At 47.5% G+C, this 18,069-nt stretch overlaps 1 protein-coding gene across 1 annotated transcript; it reads left to right on the top strand.

Annotated features, from left to right (window-relative positions):
- The first annotated feature begins 8,236 nt into the window (after positions 1-8,236).
- On the top strand, positions 8,237-12,253 carry LOC112121858 (zinc finger protein 135-like). The gene is made up of 3 exons (XM_029913657.1): positions 8,237-8,267; positions 10,489-10,602; positions 10,972-12,253. Exons 1-3 carry the CDS (start codon positions 8,252-8,254, stop codon positions 12,090-12,092), a joined length of 1,251 nt encoding a protein of 416 aa, XP_029769517.1. The 5' UTR covers positions 8,237-8,251; the 3' UTR covers positions 12,093-12,253.
- The last annotated feature ends 5,816 nt before the right edge of the window (positions 12,254-18,069 follow it).

Below are 18,069 nucleotides of genomic sequence, written 5' to 3'. Positions count from 1 at the left end.
AGAACTGGAAGGGACCTCGAGAGGTCATCTAGTCCAGTCCCCTGCACTCAAGGCAGGTCTAAGTATTATCTAGACCATCCCTGAGAGGTGTTTGTCCAGCCTGCTCTTAAAAATTCCCAATGATGGAGATTCCACAACCTCCCTAGGCAATTTATTCAAGTGCTTAGCCACTCTGAGAGTTAGGATTTTTTTCCTAATGTCCAACCTAAACCTCCCTTTCTGCAATTTAAGCCCATTGCTTCTTGTCCTATCCTCAGAGGTTAAGAAGAAGAATTTTTCTCCCTCCTCCTTGTAGCTACCTTTTATGTACTTGAAAACTGTGATCACGTCCCTTCTCAGTCTTGTCTTCTCCAAACTAAACAAATGCAATTTTTTCAATCTTCCCTCATAGGTCATGTTTTCTAGACCTTTAATCATTTTTGTTGCTCTTCTCTGGACTTTCTCCAATTTGTCCACATCTTTCCTGAAATGTGGTGCCCAGAACTGGACACACTGCTCCAGTTGAGGCCTAATCAGCGGGGAGTAGAGCGGAAGAATTACTTCTCGTGTCTTGGTTACAATACTCCTGCTAATACATCCCAAAATGATACTTGCTTTTTTTGCAACAGTGTAACACTGTTGACTCATATTTAGCTTGTGATCCACTGTGACCCCCAGATGCGTTTCCGCAGTACTCCTTCCTAGGCAGTCATTTCCCATTTTGTATGTGTACAACTGATTGTTCCTTCCTAAGTGAAGTACTTTGGATTTGTCCTTTTTGAATTTCATCCTATATACTTCAGACCATTTCTCCAGTTTGTCCAGATCATTTTAATTCTATCCTTCAAAGCACTTGCAACTCCTCCCAGCTTGGTATCATCCGCAAACTTTATAAGTGTAACAGAAAGACTCTGTTACTGGGAGGGTGTCACCATGTCTCAGAGGGTTACACCCTGGTGGGAGGGGGCTAGGCCTGCACTGGAATAAGGTCACTCTGTGCTTCGCAGTGTGGCAGAACCTAGAACTTCCATTAGCAGGGGAAAATCCTGGGGGGAATCAGCCTGTGGAAAGGACAGAAACCCCATCTGAATTCTCTCCCATTGCCCTTCTCACCCTGGCAGGCTACCGAATAACATCCACGTTTCGCTCCAGATCATCCCCTCCTCCCAGGGGGAAGGAAATGGCCGCAATGGAGCTGGCTCAGGTAAGGGATTATCAGGGAGCTGGTGGTGGGTTCTGCTTGGAGGGAGAGGAGCAGTAAATGCATAGGAGGGTGGGAGCTGCTGGAGGTGGTGGGAGGCAGGAAATATCTAGGGTGGAGAAAGGGAGGGGACAAGATCTGACAAACCTGCTGAGAGTTGTGTAATCTAGGGTGTGGTGGGTTGTCACCCCGGGGTGCAGTGTGGGGGGCTTCTGGGAACTGCTGTGCCCTCTAACCCTGAAGCTGGCCTGGCCCTTCTCAGGCCTGGTCTACACTACGATTTTAGGTCGAATTTAGCAGCGTTACCTCGATTTAAGACCTGTCCACACGACGAAGCCCTTTTTTCAACTTAAAGGGCTCTTTAAATTGATTTCTTTAATTCACCTCCAACGAAGGGATTAGCACTGAAACCAGCCTTTCCGGGTCGGATTTGGTGTAGTGGGGATGCAATTCGATGGTATTGGCCTCCGGGAGCTCTCCCAGAGTGCTCCATTGTGACCGCTCTGGACAGCACTCTCAACTCAGATGCACTGGCCAGGTAGACAGGAAAAGGCCCGTGAAATTTTGAATTTCCTGTTTGCCCAGCGTGGTGGAGAGCCCAGGTGAACACGCAGAGCTCATCAGTACAGGTAACCATGATGGAGTCCCAGGATTGCAAAAGAGCTCCAGCATGGATCGAACGGGAGGTACGGGATCTGCTCGCTATATGGGGAGACGAATCAGTGCTAGCTGAACTCCGTAGCAGTAAACGAAATGCCAAAACATTAGAAAAAGTCTCAAAGGGCTTGAAGGACAGAGGCCATAACAGGGACACACAGCAGTGCCGCATGAAAATTAAGGAGCTAAGGCAAGCCTACCACAAAACCAGAGAGGCAAACGGAAGGTCCGGGGCAGAGCCGCAGACATGCCGCTTCTACGCTGAGCTGCATGCCATGCTAGGGGGTGCAGCCACCACTACCCCAACCCTGTGCTTTGACTCAGTCAATGGAGAATCACGAAACACGGAAGCGGGTTTTGGGGACGAGGAAGATAATGATGAAGACATTGAAGATAGCTCACAGCAAGGAGTGGAGAAACCGGTTTCCCCAACAGCCAGGATACGTTTTTCACCCTGGACCTGGAACCAGTAACCCCCGAACCCACCCAAGGCATGCTCACAGACCCTGAGGGCACACAAGGCACCTCTGGTGAGTGTACCTTTGTAAATATTACACATGGTTTAAAAGCAAGCATGTTTAATTATTAATTTGCCCTGGCATTCGCGGCCAGTACAGCTACTGGAAAAGTCTGTTAATGTGTATGGGGATGGAGCGGAAATCCTCTAGGGACATCTCCAGAAAGCTCTCCTTCATGTACTCCCAAGCCTTTGCAAAAGGTTTCTGGGGAGGGCTGCCTTATCCCGTCCTCCATGGTAGGACACTTTACCACGCCAGGCCAGTAGCACGTAGTCTGGAATCACTGCATAAAAAAGCATGGCAGCATGTGGTCCCAGTGTTTGCTGGCATGCAGACAACATCCATTCCTTATCACTCTCCTGAGGATAACAAAGAGAGATATCATTCACGATCACCTGGTTGAAATAGGGTGATTTTATTAAGGGGACGTTCAGAGGTGCCCGTTCCTGCTCTGCTGAACAGAAATGTTCCCCGCTGTTAGTGATCATCCCAGAGAATTGGGTGTGGGGAGGAGGGGAAGGGGGTTAGTTGGGTTTGTGCTGCACGTTAACCCGGAAACCGCAGCCCCTCCTTTACATTGCAAACCCATTTTAAATGGCCAACCCAACGGCCGCTTGGTATGGGAAATGAGGACGCTGCTGTTTGAAACCATTCCCACATGTTATGAAGGTTAAAAAAGCCAAAAGACTGTGGCTTACCATGGCTGCCTGCAAGCCGAATTCTGTTGCCTGGCACTGCGTGAGTGATCTCTCACACCAGACTGGGAGGCCTTCAATATAAGAGGAAAAATGCGACCTTGTAACGAAAGCACATGTGCTGTGTAATGTGAACAGCAAGATTTAACGTGAAAGAGTGTACCCATTGTTCTCTAAAATGTGTCTTTTTAACTACTACCTCTCCCTTCTCCGCCACCAGCTGCAAATGTTTCTCCTTCGCAGAGGCTAGTGAAGATTAGAAGGCGAAAAAGGCGCACTCGGGATGACATGTTCTCGGAGCTCCAGATGTCCTCCACGCTGACAGAGCACAGCAGAATGCGTGGAGGCAGACAATGTCAGAGTGCAGAAAAGCACAATATGAACGCGAGGAGAGGTGGCGGGCTGAAGAGAGCAAGTGGCGGGCTGAAGAGGATAGGTGGCGTCAGCTTGCTGACAGAAGGTAAGAGTCGATGCTCCGGCTGCTGGAGCATCAAACTGATATGCTCCAGCGTATGGTTGAGCTACAGGAAAGGCAGCAGGAGCACAGACCGCCACTACAGCCCCTGTGTAACCAACAGCCCTCTCCCCAAGTTCCATTGCCTCCTCACCCAGACGCCCAAGAACGCGGTGGGGGGGCCTCCGGCCACCCAGCCACTCCACCCCAGAGGATTGCCCAAGCAACAGAAGACTGGCCTTCAATACGTTTTAAAGTGCAGTGTGTCCTTGTCCTTATCTCCTCCCCCACCCCACCCAATGCTTCCCTCCTCCTCCACCCCTCCCGGGCTACCTTGGCAGTTATCCCCCTATTTGTGTGATAAATTAATAAAGAATGCATGAATGTGAAGTAACAATGACTTTATTGCCTCTGCAAGCGGTGATCAAAGGGGGGAGGGGAGGGGAGGGTGGTTAGCTTACAGGGAAGTAGACTGAACTGGGGGGGGGGGTTCATCAAGGAGAAACAAACAGAAGTTTCACACCGTAGCCTGGCCAGTCACAAAACTGGTTTTCAAAGCTTCTCTGATGCGCACCGTGCCCTGCTGTACTCTTCTAACCGCTCTGGTGTCTGGCTGCGCGTAATCAGCAGCCAGGCGATTTGCCTCAACCTCCCACCCCGCCATAAATGTTTCCCCCTTACTCTCACAGATATTGTGGAGCGCACAGCAAGCAGTAATAACAATGGGAATATTGGTTTGGCTGAGGTCTATCCGAGTCAGTAAACTGCGCAAGCGCGCTTTAAAAAGTCCAAATGCACATTCTATCACCATTCTGCACTTGCTCAGCCTATAGTTGAACAGGTCCTGACTACTGTCCAGGCTGCCTGTGTATGGCTTCATGAGCCATGGCATTAAGGGGTAGGCTGGGTCCCCAAGGATAACTATAGGCATTTCAACATCCCCAATGGTTATTTTCTGATCTGGGAAGAAAGTCCCTTCCTGCAGCTTTTGAAACAGACCAGAGCATCATGTACCTTTCCCGGCCATCCCACGTTGATGTTAGTGAAACGTCCCTTGTGATCCACCAGTGCTTGCAGCAGCATTTATGTACTTGCTGGCTTGGTGCTCAGGTGCCAAGATAGGGATATGGGTTCCGTATATCGCCCCACCACAGTTAGGGAATCACATTGCAGCAAAGCCATCCACTATGACCTGCACGTTTCCCAGAGTCACTACCCTTGATACCAGCAGCTCTTTGATTGCGTTGGCTAATTGGATCACAGCAGCCCCCACAGTAGATTTACCCACTCCAAATTGATTCCCAACTGACCGGTAGCTGTCTGGCGTTGCAAGCTTCCACAGGGATATCGCCACTCGCTTCTCAACCATGAGGGCTGCTCTCATCTTGGTATTCTGGCGCTTCAGGGCAGGGCAACGCAACTCACAAAGTTCCATGAAAGTGCCCTTACGCATGCAAAAGTTTCGCAGCCACTGGGAATCGTCCCACACCCGCAACACTATGCGGTCCCACCAGTCTGTGCTTGTTTCCCTGGCCCAGAATCGGCATTCCACGGCATGAACCTTCCCCATTAATACCATGATTTGCAAATTTCTGGGGCCCGTACTTTGTGAGAGGTCTATGTCCATGTCTATTTCCTCATCACTCTTGTCGCCGTGCTGCCGTCGCCTCCTCGCCTGGTTTTGCCTTGGCAGGTTCTGGTCCTGCATATACTCCAGGATAATGCGCGTGGTGTTTAAAGTGCTCATAACTGCCGCAGTGATCTGAGTGGGCTCCATGATCCCAGTGCTATGGTGTCTGGGCTGAAAAAAGGCACAAAACGATTGTCTGCCGTTGCTTTCACTGCACGGAGGGAGGGAGGGTGGGTCCTGATGACATGTACCTAAAATCACCTGCGACACTGTTTTTGCCCCATCAGGCATTGGGATCTCAACCCAGAATTCCAATGGGCAGCAGAGACTGCGGGAACTGTGGGATAGCTACCACAGTGCAACGCTCCGGAAGTCGACGCTAGCCTCGGTACTGTGGACGCAGTCCGCCAACTTAATGCACTTAGAGCATTTTGTGTGGGGACACACACGATGGACCTTATAAAAACGATTTCTAAACAACCGACTTCTATAAATTCAACCTAATTTCGTAGTGTAGACATACCCCCACACTGCTTTGCTGGAGATTCAGCCAGCCTCTCCAGGCCCTGTTATCACCCAACACAACAGCAGGTGGCGCCATGAATCCAACTAAGCTACCTGAGTGCTTTACCTAAGCCACTCAAGGACAGATAGAAGACAACACCCAATTTCCCAGCAATAAGTGATAGCAAAGAGATCAAAGCAGATTACTTAGGCTTAGTTTGAGTTTTTTGTTATTTGCTAACATACTAGATGGGTAGAATTTGAATTCGCAATTTCTCACCCTGACTGATGATAGAAGCAGTCCACCAAGTTTCCATACTCAAGCTTGAAATCCCTTTATCCTGGGACCAACACTTCCCCCAGTTCAGTCTTTGTTCCTCAGGTGGAGAAAGTGAATAAGGAAAAGTTATTTACTTGTTCCCATAATACAAGAACTAGGGGCCACCAAATGAAATGAATGGGCAGCAGGTTTAAAACAAATCAAAGAAAGTTCTTCTTCACACAGTGCACAGTCAACCTGTGGAACTCGTTGCCTGAGGAGGTTGTGAAGGCTAGGACTATAACAGGGTTTAAAAGAGAACTAGATAAATTCATGGAGGTTAAGTCCATTAATGGCTATTAGCCAGGATGGGTAAGGAATGGTGTCCCTAGGCTATGTTTGTCAGAGGGTGGAGATGGATGGCAGGAGAGAGATCACTTGCTCATTACCTGTTAGGTTTACTCCCTCTGGGGCACCTGGCATTGGTCACTGTCGGTAGACAGGATACAGGGCTGGATGGACCTTTGGTCTGACCCAGTATGGCCATTCTTAGTCACAGATTCACAGATTCTAGGACTGGAAGGGACCTCAAGAGGTCATCGAGTCCAGTCCCCTGCCCTCATGGCAGGACCAAATACTGTCTAGACCATCCTTGATAGACATTTATGTAACCTACTCTTAAATATCTCCAGAGATGGAGATTCCACAACCTCCCTAGGCAATTTATTCCAGTGTTTAATCACCCTGACAGGAACTTTTTCCTAATGTCCAACCTAAACCTCCCTTGCTGTAGTTTAAGCCCATTGCTTCTTGTTCTATCCTTAGAGGCTAAGATGAACAAATTTTCTCCCTCCTCCTTATGATACCCTTTTAGAAACCTGAAAACTGCTTTCATGTCCTTTCTCAGTCTTCTCTTTTCCAAACTAAACAAACTCCATTATTTCAGCCTTCCTTCATAGTCATGTTCTCTAGATCTTTAATCATTCTTGTTGTTCTTCTCTGGACCCTCTCCAATTTCTCCACATCTTTCTTGAAATGCGGTGCCCAGAACTGGACACAATACTCCAGTTGAGGCCTAACCAGTGCAGAGTAGAGTGGAAGAATGACTTCTCGTGTCTTGCTCACAACACACCTGTTAATGCATCCCAGAATCATGTTTGCTTTTTTTGCAACAGCATCACACTGTTGACTCATATTTAGCTTGTGGTCCACAATAACCCCTAGATCCCTTTCTGCCATACTTCTTCCTAGACAGTCTCTTCCCATTCTGTATGTGTGAAACTGATTGTTCCTTCCTAAGTGGAGCACTTTGCATTTGTCTTTATTAAACTTCATCCTGTTTACCTCAGACCATTTTTCCAATTTGTCCAGATCATTTTGAATTATGACCCTATCTTCCAAAGCAGTTGCAATCCCTCCCAGTTTGGTATCATCTGCAAACTTAATAAGCGTACTTTCTATGCCAATATTTAAGTTGTTGATGAAGATATTGAACAGAGCCGGTCCCAAAACAGACCCCTGTGGAACCCCACTCATTATACCTTTCCAGCAGGATTGGGAACCATTAATAACTCTCTGAGTACAGTTATCCAGCCAGTTATGCACCCACCTTATAGTAGCCCCATCTAAGTTGTATTTGCCTAGTTTATTGATAAAAATATCATGTGAGACCGTATCAGATGCCTTACTAAAGTCTAGGTATACCACATCCACCGCTTCTCCCTTATCCATAAGACTCGTTATCCTATCAAAGAAAGCTATCAGATTGGTTTGACAAGAAGCAATGGTCTTAAACTGCAGCAAGGGAGGTTTAGGTTGGACAATAGGAAAATGTTCCTAACCGTCCGGGTGGTTAAACACTGGAATAAATTGCCTAGGGAGGTTGTGGAATCTCCATCTCTGGAGATATTTAAGAGTAGGTTAGATAAATGTCTATCAAGGATGGTCTAGACAGTATTTGGTCCTGCCATGAGGGCAGGGGACTGGACTCGATGACCTCTCGAGGTCCCTTCCAGTCCTAGAGTCTATGAATCTATGAATCCTGCTTCCGTCTGTCAACTTGGAGACAAAAAGGTTCTCTCTTTCTACCCTCTGATGCCTTCTGGCTGCTCTAGGCAAGGTGGGGTGGGACTCTGTTAACATGTGCCTCCCGGAGCTTCCATTTACCTGGTGCTGCTGTTCCATGAATAGTGGGGTTGTGACTGGGGCAGCAGGTACTGAGTGTTTGACTCTTGCTCTTTCAGGGGCCGGTGACTTTCGAGGAGGTGGCTGTGTATTTCACCAGGGAAGAGTGGGCTCTGCTGGACCCAACTCAGAGAGCCCTCTACAGGTATGTCATGCAGGAGAACTATGAGATGGTGGTCTTGTTGGGTAAGGAGTCCTGTCCCCTCGGTTCTTAGAAGCTGTGGGGTCTCTAAAGAACCTGAGTAGTAATAACTTTATACTTTTATTCGTCATACAAGTTTTGACAAGTTTCTTTGCCCCCCCTTTTTTTGCCTTATCTCCCACCCACTAGTATAATTTTTGGACATGTGCCTTTTTGGTGCCGTCAGTCATTTTAAAATTGCATTTAATGTATCCTTATTGACTACATTAATAACTACATTAATAACTGTAGCTTTCATGCCTTTTCCTCATTTTAAGAGGAAAATATGCTGCCTGTAGAATTCTAAATTGAGTAAATAGGTGTATGACTCATTCATGGCTTGTGTGCCAGTCAGATGAGCTCCTCTTTTGATAGGAGAGCATATAATGTTGCCATTCAGGACCCCACTGGTGAAGGGAGAACAGAGCCATGGGAGGGGAGGAGAAGGGGGGAGGAGATAATTCTGGGGTGCCAGGACATGGGGAGGGTGTGTGCAGGGTTAGAGTTAAGAAGCAGCAGGGAGGGATGAGGTAGTGAGAGACGAGGAGGGAACACGAGAAGTTCCCAAGGTGCCGGGAGGTGGTGCCGGCTGAGAGTAATGGGACGAAGGGGAGGGGAGTGTGGAGGAAGGGCACCCAGGAAGTGGGCTGGGTGGGTCAGTGGGAGGGAGGAGAGGTTTGGGGATCTAGAGCTGTGGGGGATCCCAGACCTTTAACCCCGAATCCCTACCCAAGCCTTGTTGCTTTAGAGCCTCCACTCCAGTTTTATTTCTGTTCAGTTTCATTTCATTATACATCCCCCACCCCCAATATTATTATTTTAACTCTTGACCTCCCTCTCCCACTCATTACCCCTCTCCCCATATAACCTCCCCATCTCTATGCACAGCGACCCTGGCCAACCATCCTGAGTCCTTGCTGCATTCCTCCCTCCCATAGCAGAGCCCCTACCCAGGCACAAATGGGGACTTGGTTGATGATGTCACAGGGTGGTAGTGTAGCCTGTACAATTTTTACACCTATGTATTGGGGTACAACTTGCCCTTGTACATGGCTACTCAAAGTTAATGGAGGAGATGAAATTTGGTGAAACACACAGAAACTTGATATAATCAAAGGCAAAATCAATACACATAACAATTAGACTATGATAAGTAAAGTAAAGAGAGTCTTGCACTGTGCATACTTACAAGTTATGGACACTATTGGAAACAAAGATGGAGGGGCAAGGGAGGCCATCAGAAGGGAGCCCCTCCTTCAGTTTACACTGTCTCGGGGACCCGACAAAATGAAAAAATGGTAACTAGGAGAGGTATTTTATCCTCTTTCTTATGGTAATAGGATGGCTATATATCATATCTGCTCGTTTACTCTGATTACAATAACGTCAATAGCTGCCCCAAACCATGCGTGGGCTTTGGGAAGTCCATAATTAAGCATCAAGCATTAATACTCATGATTTACATCACTTATTTATTAATAATTCCAATATATGAATGCGGTCCAACTGCTGAGATACTTCATAGCAACCTAATTGCTAAAGCCTGCCCCAAACTTCCTTCTTTCAGAATCCTGCAGCGTATTGCACCTGTTTGTGGTTCCTCGTTAGTCTCTCAAAATGGGGGTGCAAAATATCTGACCTGGGATTCTCTCCTTAGGCCTATTCAGGTAAATCCCAGACTTCAACATAACTGCTCCCACAAAGCCTCAACCTAATATAAGACCTTTAACTGTAGCAAGCTTAGGCTATGTCTACACTACCGCAGTAACTCAACCTATGCTGCGCAATTCCAGCTACGTGAATAACATAGCTGGAGTCGATGTACCTTAGGTCAAGTTACCGCAGGGTCTACTTACCTTACTCTTCTCGTCAGGGTAGAGTACAGGGGTTTACTGCAGAGAGATCTGCAGTCGATTTGGTGGGTCGCGCTCCCAGCGCTGTAAGCTAATCCCCTCTGAGAGGTGGAGTACATGCAGCGCTGGAAGAGCTCTTTCCCAGCGCTGGCGGCGCAACCACACTCGCACTTCAAAGCCCTGCCGCGGCAGCGCTTTGAAGTTTCGAGTGTAGCCAAGGCCTAAGGTAATGAATATGATTTATAATAATAACTCTCCTGCCACTTTGAGCCTTGGGATGTTACTGCTTAAAAATGAGCTGGGGTTAAAACCATAGAATATTCTTTGTGACAAGTATCCCACTGACCTCCCTTGTTTTCTTTCTCTGGAGTAGGGTTTCCAGTTTCCAAACCTGATGTGATCTCGCAGCTGGAACGAGGGGACGAGCCGTGGGTCCCGGACCTCCAGGGCTCTGAGAAAGAAGTGCTCTCAAGAGCTGCCTGCACAGGTGAGGAATTGGTTAAACCAACTCAACAACTGTTTGGGAATGCAGGAAACATTCGGGATGCTCTACAAAGACCCTGTGAGCTCTCCAAGTTCAGGATAGTTCCCTGCAGAATGGAATCATTATGGCAGATGTCACTCATGGCTTCCCTCCTATTCTGACTGACAACTGGCAGCAGGTCCCTCCCCGATCTCACTTTCCCCTGAGTGTTCTGGTGAGATGCGGACCAAAACTGATCCCTTCCTCTCTCCTCTGGGGAAGGGTTTGGGGAAAATCAGCTCCTGATAGGTCTGATCTCTCCCACACATATTTTGGTTTGTTCATCCCTTTTTTCCATTCCTCTCTCTGAGATTTCCTTTTTTTCTGGCGCAGGGAGTGACCTATGTTTGGATTCTCTCGGTCTCCCATCAGGTGATGGGATGGTGAGTGAGAATGAGGACGAGAAACCCCAGCAGGAAGATGCTGAGCAAGTAGAACAACATGGGATGTTATCAGGAAGATCCAAAAGGAATGTTTCCGGGAGTTGTGCACTCCCAGAAAAAGCAAAAGCATGTGAGACTCAGCAGATGCCAGAGGAAACCTTCAGTAGCCACTCAGACCTTATAACCCACGACAGAATCAACTTGAAAGGGAGATGCTACACATGCCATGAGTGTGGGAAAAGCTTCAGTCACAGCTCTGCCCTTATCACACATTGTAGAATCCACACAGGAGAGAAGCCCTACACATGCGCTGAGTGTGGGAAAAGCTTCAATCGGAGCTCACACCTTATCTCACATAGGAGAACCCACACTGGAGAGAAACCGTATACGTGCTCTGAGTGTGGGAAAAGCTATAGTCAGCATGCAAATCTTATCACACATCAGAGAATCCACACACGAGAGATGCCCTACACGTGCTGTGAGTGTGGGAAAAGCTTCAATCACAGCTCTACCCTGAGCAAACACAGGAGAATCCAGACGGGTGAGAAACCTTATGGATGCTCTGAGTGCGGGAAAAGCTTCAGTCACAGCTCTGCCCTGATCACACATAGGAGAATCCACACAGGAGAGACGCCCTACACATGCTCTGAGTGTGGGAAAAGCTTTAGTCAGTGCTCAAACCTTATCGCACATCAGAGAATCCACACAGGAGAGATGCCCTACACATGCTCTGAGTGTGGGAAAAGCTTTAAGCACAGCTCTGCCCTGATCACACATAGGAGAATCCACACAGGAGAGAAACCATATGGATGCTCTGAGTGCGGGAAAAGGTTCAGTCACAGCTCTGACCTGATCACACATCAGAGAACCCACACAGGAGAGAAGCCCTACACGTGCTCTGAGTGCGGGAAAAGCTTCAATCAGCGCTCACACGTTATCAGACATCAGAGAATCCACACAGGAGAGACGCCCTACACGTGGTCTGAGTGTGGGAAAAGCTTCAGTCGGAGCTCAAACCTTATCACTCATAGGAGAATCCACACAGGTGAGAAGCCCTACACATGCTCTTAGTGTGGGAAAAGCTTTAGTCAGCACTCACAACTTATCTCACATTGTAGAATCCACACAGGAGAGACGCCCTTCACATGCTCTGACTGTGGGACAAGCTTCAATCGGAGCTCTGACCTGTTTATACATCGGAGAATCCACACGGGTGAGAAACCTTATGGATGCGCTGAGTGTGGGAAAAGCTTCAAAAAGAGCTCACACATTATTAGACATCAGAAAATCCACATAAGAGAACTGTAACAAATGCCTTGATTAGGGCTGGGCAAAGATTAAAAAAAAAATCACATTTGCTAATTGTCACATAGTGATCTGTGCACCATCTTCACCATGGTCTCTCAGCTCCATGAGATGAGTTGCCTGCTTCTGCCTTTTGCATCTCACCTTCTTTGGGGTCAGTACTCTGATCTTTTCTATCAACTCCTTTCCTTTTGAGTCATAGGAGTGTGTGTCCCTCCAGCCAGGAATGTTCATCCGCTCCAGGTGGGAGAGAGAGGTTTGATCCCAACAAGCTACACTGAGGCAAAAACTACCTGTGCCTTACATCCACTAGGACTGTACATGGTGTTGGCTGCTCAAGTTAGTGATCTTGGTGTAAAAAGACAATTCTAGTTGTAGAGCAGATGCATCCCAGGTGCAGTGGTTGGCATTAGCTTTCCCCTTGACCTGACCTAAACTCCATCACGTTTCCCAGTGTGGGAGCTGACTTTGTCTGTGAAGACCGAGGCAAAAAAAGCATTGAGTACTTCAGCTTTTTCCACGTCATCTGTCACTAGGTTGCCTCCCCCGTTCATCAAGGGTCCCACACTTTTCCTGAACTTTTTGTTGTTGCTAACATACCTGTAGAAACCCTTCTTGTTACCCTTCACATCCATTGCTAGCTGCAACTCCAGTTGTGTTTTGGCCTTCCTGATTACACCCCTGCATGCTCGAGCAATATTTTTATATGCCTCCCTAGTCATCTGACCAAGTTTCCACTTCTTGTAAGCTTCCTTTTTGTGTTTAAGCTCACCGAAGATTTCACTGTTAAGCCAAGCTGGTTGCTGCCCTATTTGCTATTCTTTCTGCACATCGGGATGGTTGGTCCTGTGCCCTTAATAAGTCTTCTTTAAAATACAGCCAGCTTTCCTGGACACCCTCATCTTAGCCTCCCAGGGGATCCTGCCCATCAGTTCCCTAAGGGAGTCAAAGTCTGCTCTTCTGAAGTCCAGGGTCTGTATTTTGCTACTCTCCTTTCTTCCTTTTGTGAGGATCCTGAACTCAACCATCTCATGGTCACTGCTGCCCAGGTTGCCACCCACTTCTACTTCCCCTACCAATTCTTCCCTGTTTGTGAGCAGCAGGTCAAGAGGAGAACGGCCCCTAGTTGGTTCCTCCAGTAGTTGCACCAGGAAGTTGTCCCCAACACTCTCCAAAAACTGCCTGGATTGTCTGTGCACTGCTGTATTGCTCTCCCAGGAAATGTGAGGGTGATTGAAGTGCCCCATGAGAACCAGGGCCTGTGATCTGGAAACTTCTGTTAGTTGTCCGAAGAAAGCCTCATCTACCTCATCCTTCTGATCCGGTGGTCTATAGCACACACCCACCACCACATCACCTGTGTTGCTCTCACTTCTAAAATTAACCCAAAGACTCTCAACAGGCTTTTCTCCAGTTTCATACTGGAGCTCTGAGCAATCATACTGCTCTCTTACATACAGTGCAACTCCTCCACCTTTCCTCCCCTGCCTGTCCTTCCTGAACAGTTTATACCCATCCATGTCAGTGCTCCAGTCATGTGACCTGCCCCATGAAGTCTCTGATATTCCAGTCACATCATAGTTCTTTGACTGTGCCAGGACTTCCAATTCTTCCTGCTTGTTTCTCAGGCTTCTTGTGTTCATTTACATGCACCTAAGATAATTAGCCGATTGCCCTGTTTTCTCAGTATGAATCAGGAGGCCCTCCCATTGCATCCTCCTCCTTGTGTTTCCTCCCGATATCCCACTTTCCCCACTTACCTCAGGGCTTAGGTCACCATCCCCCAGCGAACCTAGTTTAAAGCCCTCCTCACTAGGTTAACAACCCTGTCTGTGAAAATGCTCTTCCCTCTCTTCATTAGGTGGATCCCATCTCTTTCTAGCAATCCTTCTTCCCGGAACATGCCATGGTCGAGGAATCCAAAGCCCTGTCTCCGACACCACCTGTGTAACCACGCATTTACCTCCACAATTCAATGGTTCCTAGCTGGGCCTTTTCCTTCAGCAGGGAGGATGAACGAGAACATGACTTTTACCTCAAACTCCTTTATCCTTCTTCCCAGAGCCACGTAGTCTGCAGTGACCCACTCAAGGTCATTCTTGGCAGTATCATTGCTGTCCATGTGGAGAAGTAGGAAGGGCTAGCGGTCCGAGAGCTTGATCAGTCTCAGCAGACACTCCATCACATCCTGAATTCTAGTTCCAGGCAAGCAGCACACTTCTCGAGTCTCTCGGTCTGGTCAGCAGATGGATGACTCCATCCCTCTTAGGAGGGAGTCCCCGACCACCACCACCCTTCTCCTCCTCTTGGGAGTGGTAGTCATGGAAGCCCCATCCCTAGGACAATGCGTCTCATGCCTTCTGGTCGATGGGGTCTCCTTCTGATCCCTAGATTGCTCTTCCAAATCATTCTCTGCCATAGAACCTGTGCAGAGAGCCTGAAAACAGTTTTGTACCTCTATCTGCATTGGGGGTACATGGGTTCTCCTCATTCTTCTTCTGGAGATCACATGGCACCAGTTTTCTTCCCCGATCTGCCCGGCCCTCTCTGATTCTTCGGCATGTTGTGCCTCCAGAACCAAACACTGACTTCTGTCCAGAAAGTCTTCATTTTCTCTGATGCAACGCAAGGTTGATACTTGCGTCTCTTGTCCTTTAACCTTCTAATATGGAGATCAGTTTGCACTTCGTACAGCCAAAGTCACTTCTGTCCTCTGGGAGAAAGACAAACATGGCACATCCTGTGCAGGTCACAACAGCTGATCACTCAGTATCCATGTCTTCCTCAGATGTTGTATTTACTTCTCACAGAAGCCTGAAATGCAAAAACACTCTGTGGGAACTCCTCCCAGGCAAACTCCCAGGCAACAGCTGATTCCTTCAGAGCCATCCAATGCCTATGGGTCCCAATCTGGCTGTCTTGTTGGACAAGAAACACTTCCATGCTGGGCAAATGATGGTAGCCAGTGAGGGAATATATCAGATTCCAAGTTCAGACTGCAGGAAACGTGAATGCTGAGTCCAGAGTCTGTGGTTTGGTCTCTTAGATTTGCTATTAAGTCTAATGCATTTGTATTACTTCTCCTCCTGCTCCTACTTTGAAAGATTAGCAAGTGTGAAAATAGAGCACAGGTGGTTTTTCTCATGATGCAGCCTTCCCACGTAGTGTGAGACCCCCTTCCACCCATACTTCTGGGAGAAGACACAGGGAGAAATGAACTCACAGAAATGGAAGGCTCCTAGGTAATTGTAGAATGTGACTTCACACAAAGCTCACTGGGTGGAAATGGGAATTAAGAGAAAATGCCCCTATAGGTTTATATTTTGTAATCATTTAATAAGTTGTTACCAGCGACAATGAAATTAAACATGACGTTAATTAGTGTAACGGAAGAGGCTGATGATGTGATAACTTTCAACTTTCAGTGTTACAATATAATTCAGGTTTTCTTCTAGTTCTCTCCCTGCCCCGTCCTAGTACATAGGAAATGGAGGCTAATCCTGAAATTAAAACCTCACTGCAAAGGAATTAGAGTGGAGGACTATGTGAGAGAAATAGCATGTATGAGAATAGAGACCCAGTAGAGACTGTAATTATTTCTATTTAAAATGGAATTTATTTTGATAGATTTTAAATCTTCTGTTAAGAGGAAAATTACTTGAGACAGGATTTGGAACCTTTTACCCAGTTAGAGGGTAACAGCCACAGAGTTCTCCAGGTCTCTTGTTTGCAAAGCAAAGATGTCACATCAGGCAGGAGATGTCAAAATCTAAAATGGTGATGGATGTGTGATGGTAGCTGTTCTGGGTTGGTTTTTTAATGTAATTTTTGTTTTGTTTTGCAACCAGTTATTTTTATAGGTGCTGAGGCCCCTTTTCCTTTTGAGCACAGCTGTTTAACCCTCAGGCCTGGCTCTGGAAACCTCCCCAAAACTGGCCTTGTGTTTCTTTCATGTTTGATATCTTTGGGGTTCGCACATCCACACTACATGCGGTTCACAGCAACGGATACTTTGAGAAACCTGCTGGGTTAAGCGGGCCTTTTCCAAACTGACATTGGCCCAAAGTCTGCCTCAATTCAGCTGGATTGGGACACGTCCTGTATCAAAGGAGTGGTTCACACCTGATTTGCCCAGAGACCTCGGGGGAGGTGTGGTAAGATAGAATAAGTAGGAATCGACAACAATAAAGTTAAAGGTAAGGGTGAAAGACCCTCACCTTGCAGGTGAACAAGCCTGTTCTGTTCATTTCCTCTGGCACTGGTCACTCTCAGGCAGCACACTGGGCTAGATGGATGATTGTGGCTTTCCTCATCCGAAAGCTCTGCAGCCACTGCTCGTCATCCCAGATGTGCATGACGTTGTGATCCCACCACTCAGTACTTGTTTCCCGAGCCCAAAAGCAGCGTTCCACTGTGGTCAGCACCTCCGTGAATGCCACAAGCAATCTCGTGTCGTAGCTACTACGTGTGGTGAGATCAATGTCAAATTCCTCTGCCTTTGTAGTTTAAGGAATAACTCCACTGCCACTCGTGACGTGTAGCATATTGGTCAACAGTGCGGGATCCATTCCTGCAGCCTGAAGAGGCAGAATGCGCAGTACACCCACTATTGAAAGATGGCACCAAATGCAGACGGAAGCACAGGGATTGCTGGGATGCGAAGCAATGCCTCACGGGGCATTGGGACAGGACCCAGGATGCCCTGCGACCCCCTCTGTCTTCTCACAGTGCTTAGCGGCAGAAGAGAAGCGATGCTCAGTGGGATAGCTGCCCAGAGTGCACCGCTCCGAACACGGCTGCAAGTGCCGCAAGTGTGAACACGCTATTGCACAGGCAGCTGACAATGTGAAGACAGAATAGCGGTTTCCCTTCAGCGCTCTCTGAGCGGCACTGAACTCCCAGCGCTGTAACTCTGCCAGTGTAGACACAGCCTCAGACAGACTGACTGCCAGGATCCCAGGACCGATCCCCTCTGGGGAATGAAGCACAATGTCAACAAAACCCTGCTAGCCCAAAGTGCTGGACCATCTATGCCATTACCTGGTTCCTAAACTGCAGCTACAGTTCCTACTCCAGGTGAATACAAAGAGTGAGAGGTGCAGAAATCCAACCCCTTAGAAAAAGAAATAAAACGTTTCTAAGATTATATTTTTTGTCTGTTTCTTTTTATGACCTTGGAGACTTCCCAGCCTATTACATTGGGAAGTGTGTGTGTGTGTGTGAGAGAGAGAGAGAACACCTCTGAAATCTACACAGGGAAGATGCTAAGAAGCATAGTTCCCCAAATCTTAATAGCCTTAAAACTCTGCCCTATGAAATGACTGAATGCACGCTCCTCACCTATGGAACCATTGCAAGCAATTGAGCTGTCAGATATGTATTGTTCAGCAAGAGCTGTTTAGTAAAAGAAGTTCAATGTCTCTCTAAGGTCTGTATGTGTTTTGGGGCAAGAGGGCGAGGAGAAGTATTAGCTACACAATAGTGACATCTAAGGAGAAAACTGTAATTGGCTTTGAGGTTGTAGGCTCAATGTAAGCAATCATTTGGTTTTGGTATTGAAATATTCAGCTGGCTAAATCTGGGTTGCACTGCCTGGGGAAAAATCTCTGATTGGGGTTTGGCATCACTAAAGATGCACCTGCCTTCTTGGGTTGCTCCTTTAGGATTTATAAGGGTTGATTTTCTGCTGTATTAATCTGATGGTTTGACTAAATTGATGACTTGATTCCAATGCAATATCCTT

The sequence above is a fragment of the Terrapene carolina genome, unplaced genomic scaffold (assembly GCF_002925995.2).
Source record: "Terrapene carolina triunguis isolate 2854851 unplaced genomic scaffold, T_m_triunguis-2.0 Scaffold779, whole genome shotgun sequence".
Taxonomy (NCBI): Eukaryota; Metazoa; Chordata; order Testudines; family Emydidae; genus Terrapene; species Terrapene triunguis.
This window is presented reverse-complemented; position numbering and strand designations above follow the sequence as displayed.

What these genes read in the sequence shown, in the direction of transcription:
- LOC112121858 (XM_029913657.1), top strand. An exon ending in CTCAAGAGCTGCCTGCACAG is followed by an intron (nt 10,603 to 10,971) that starts GTGAGGAATTGG and finishes TTTCTGGCGCAG; the next exon opens with GGAGTGACCTATGTTTGGAT.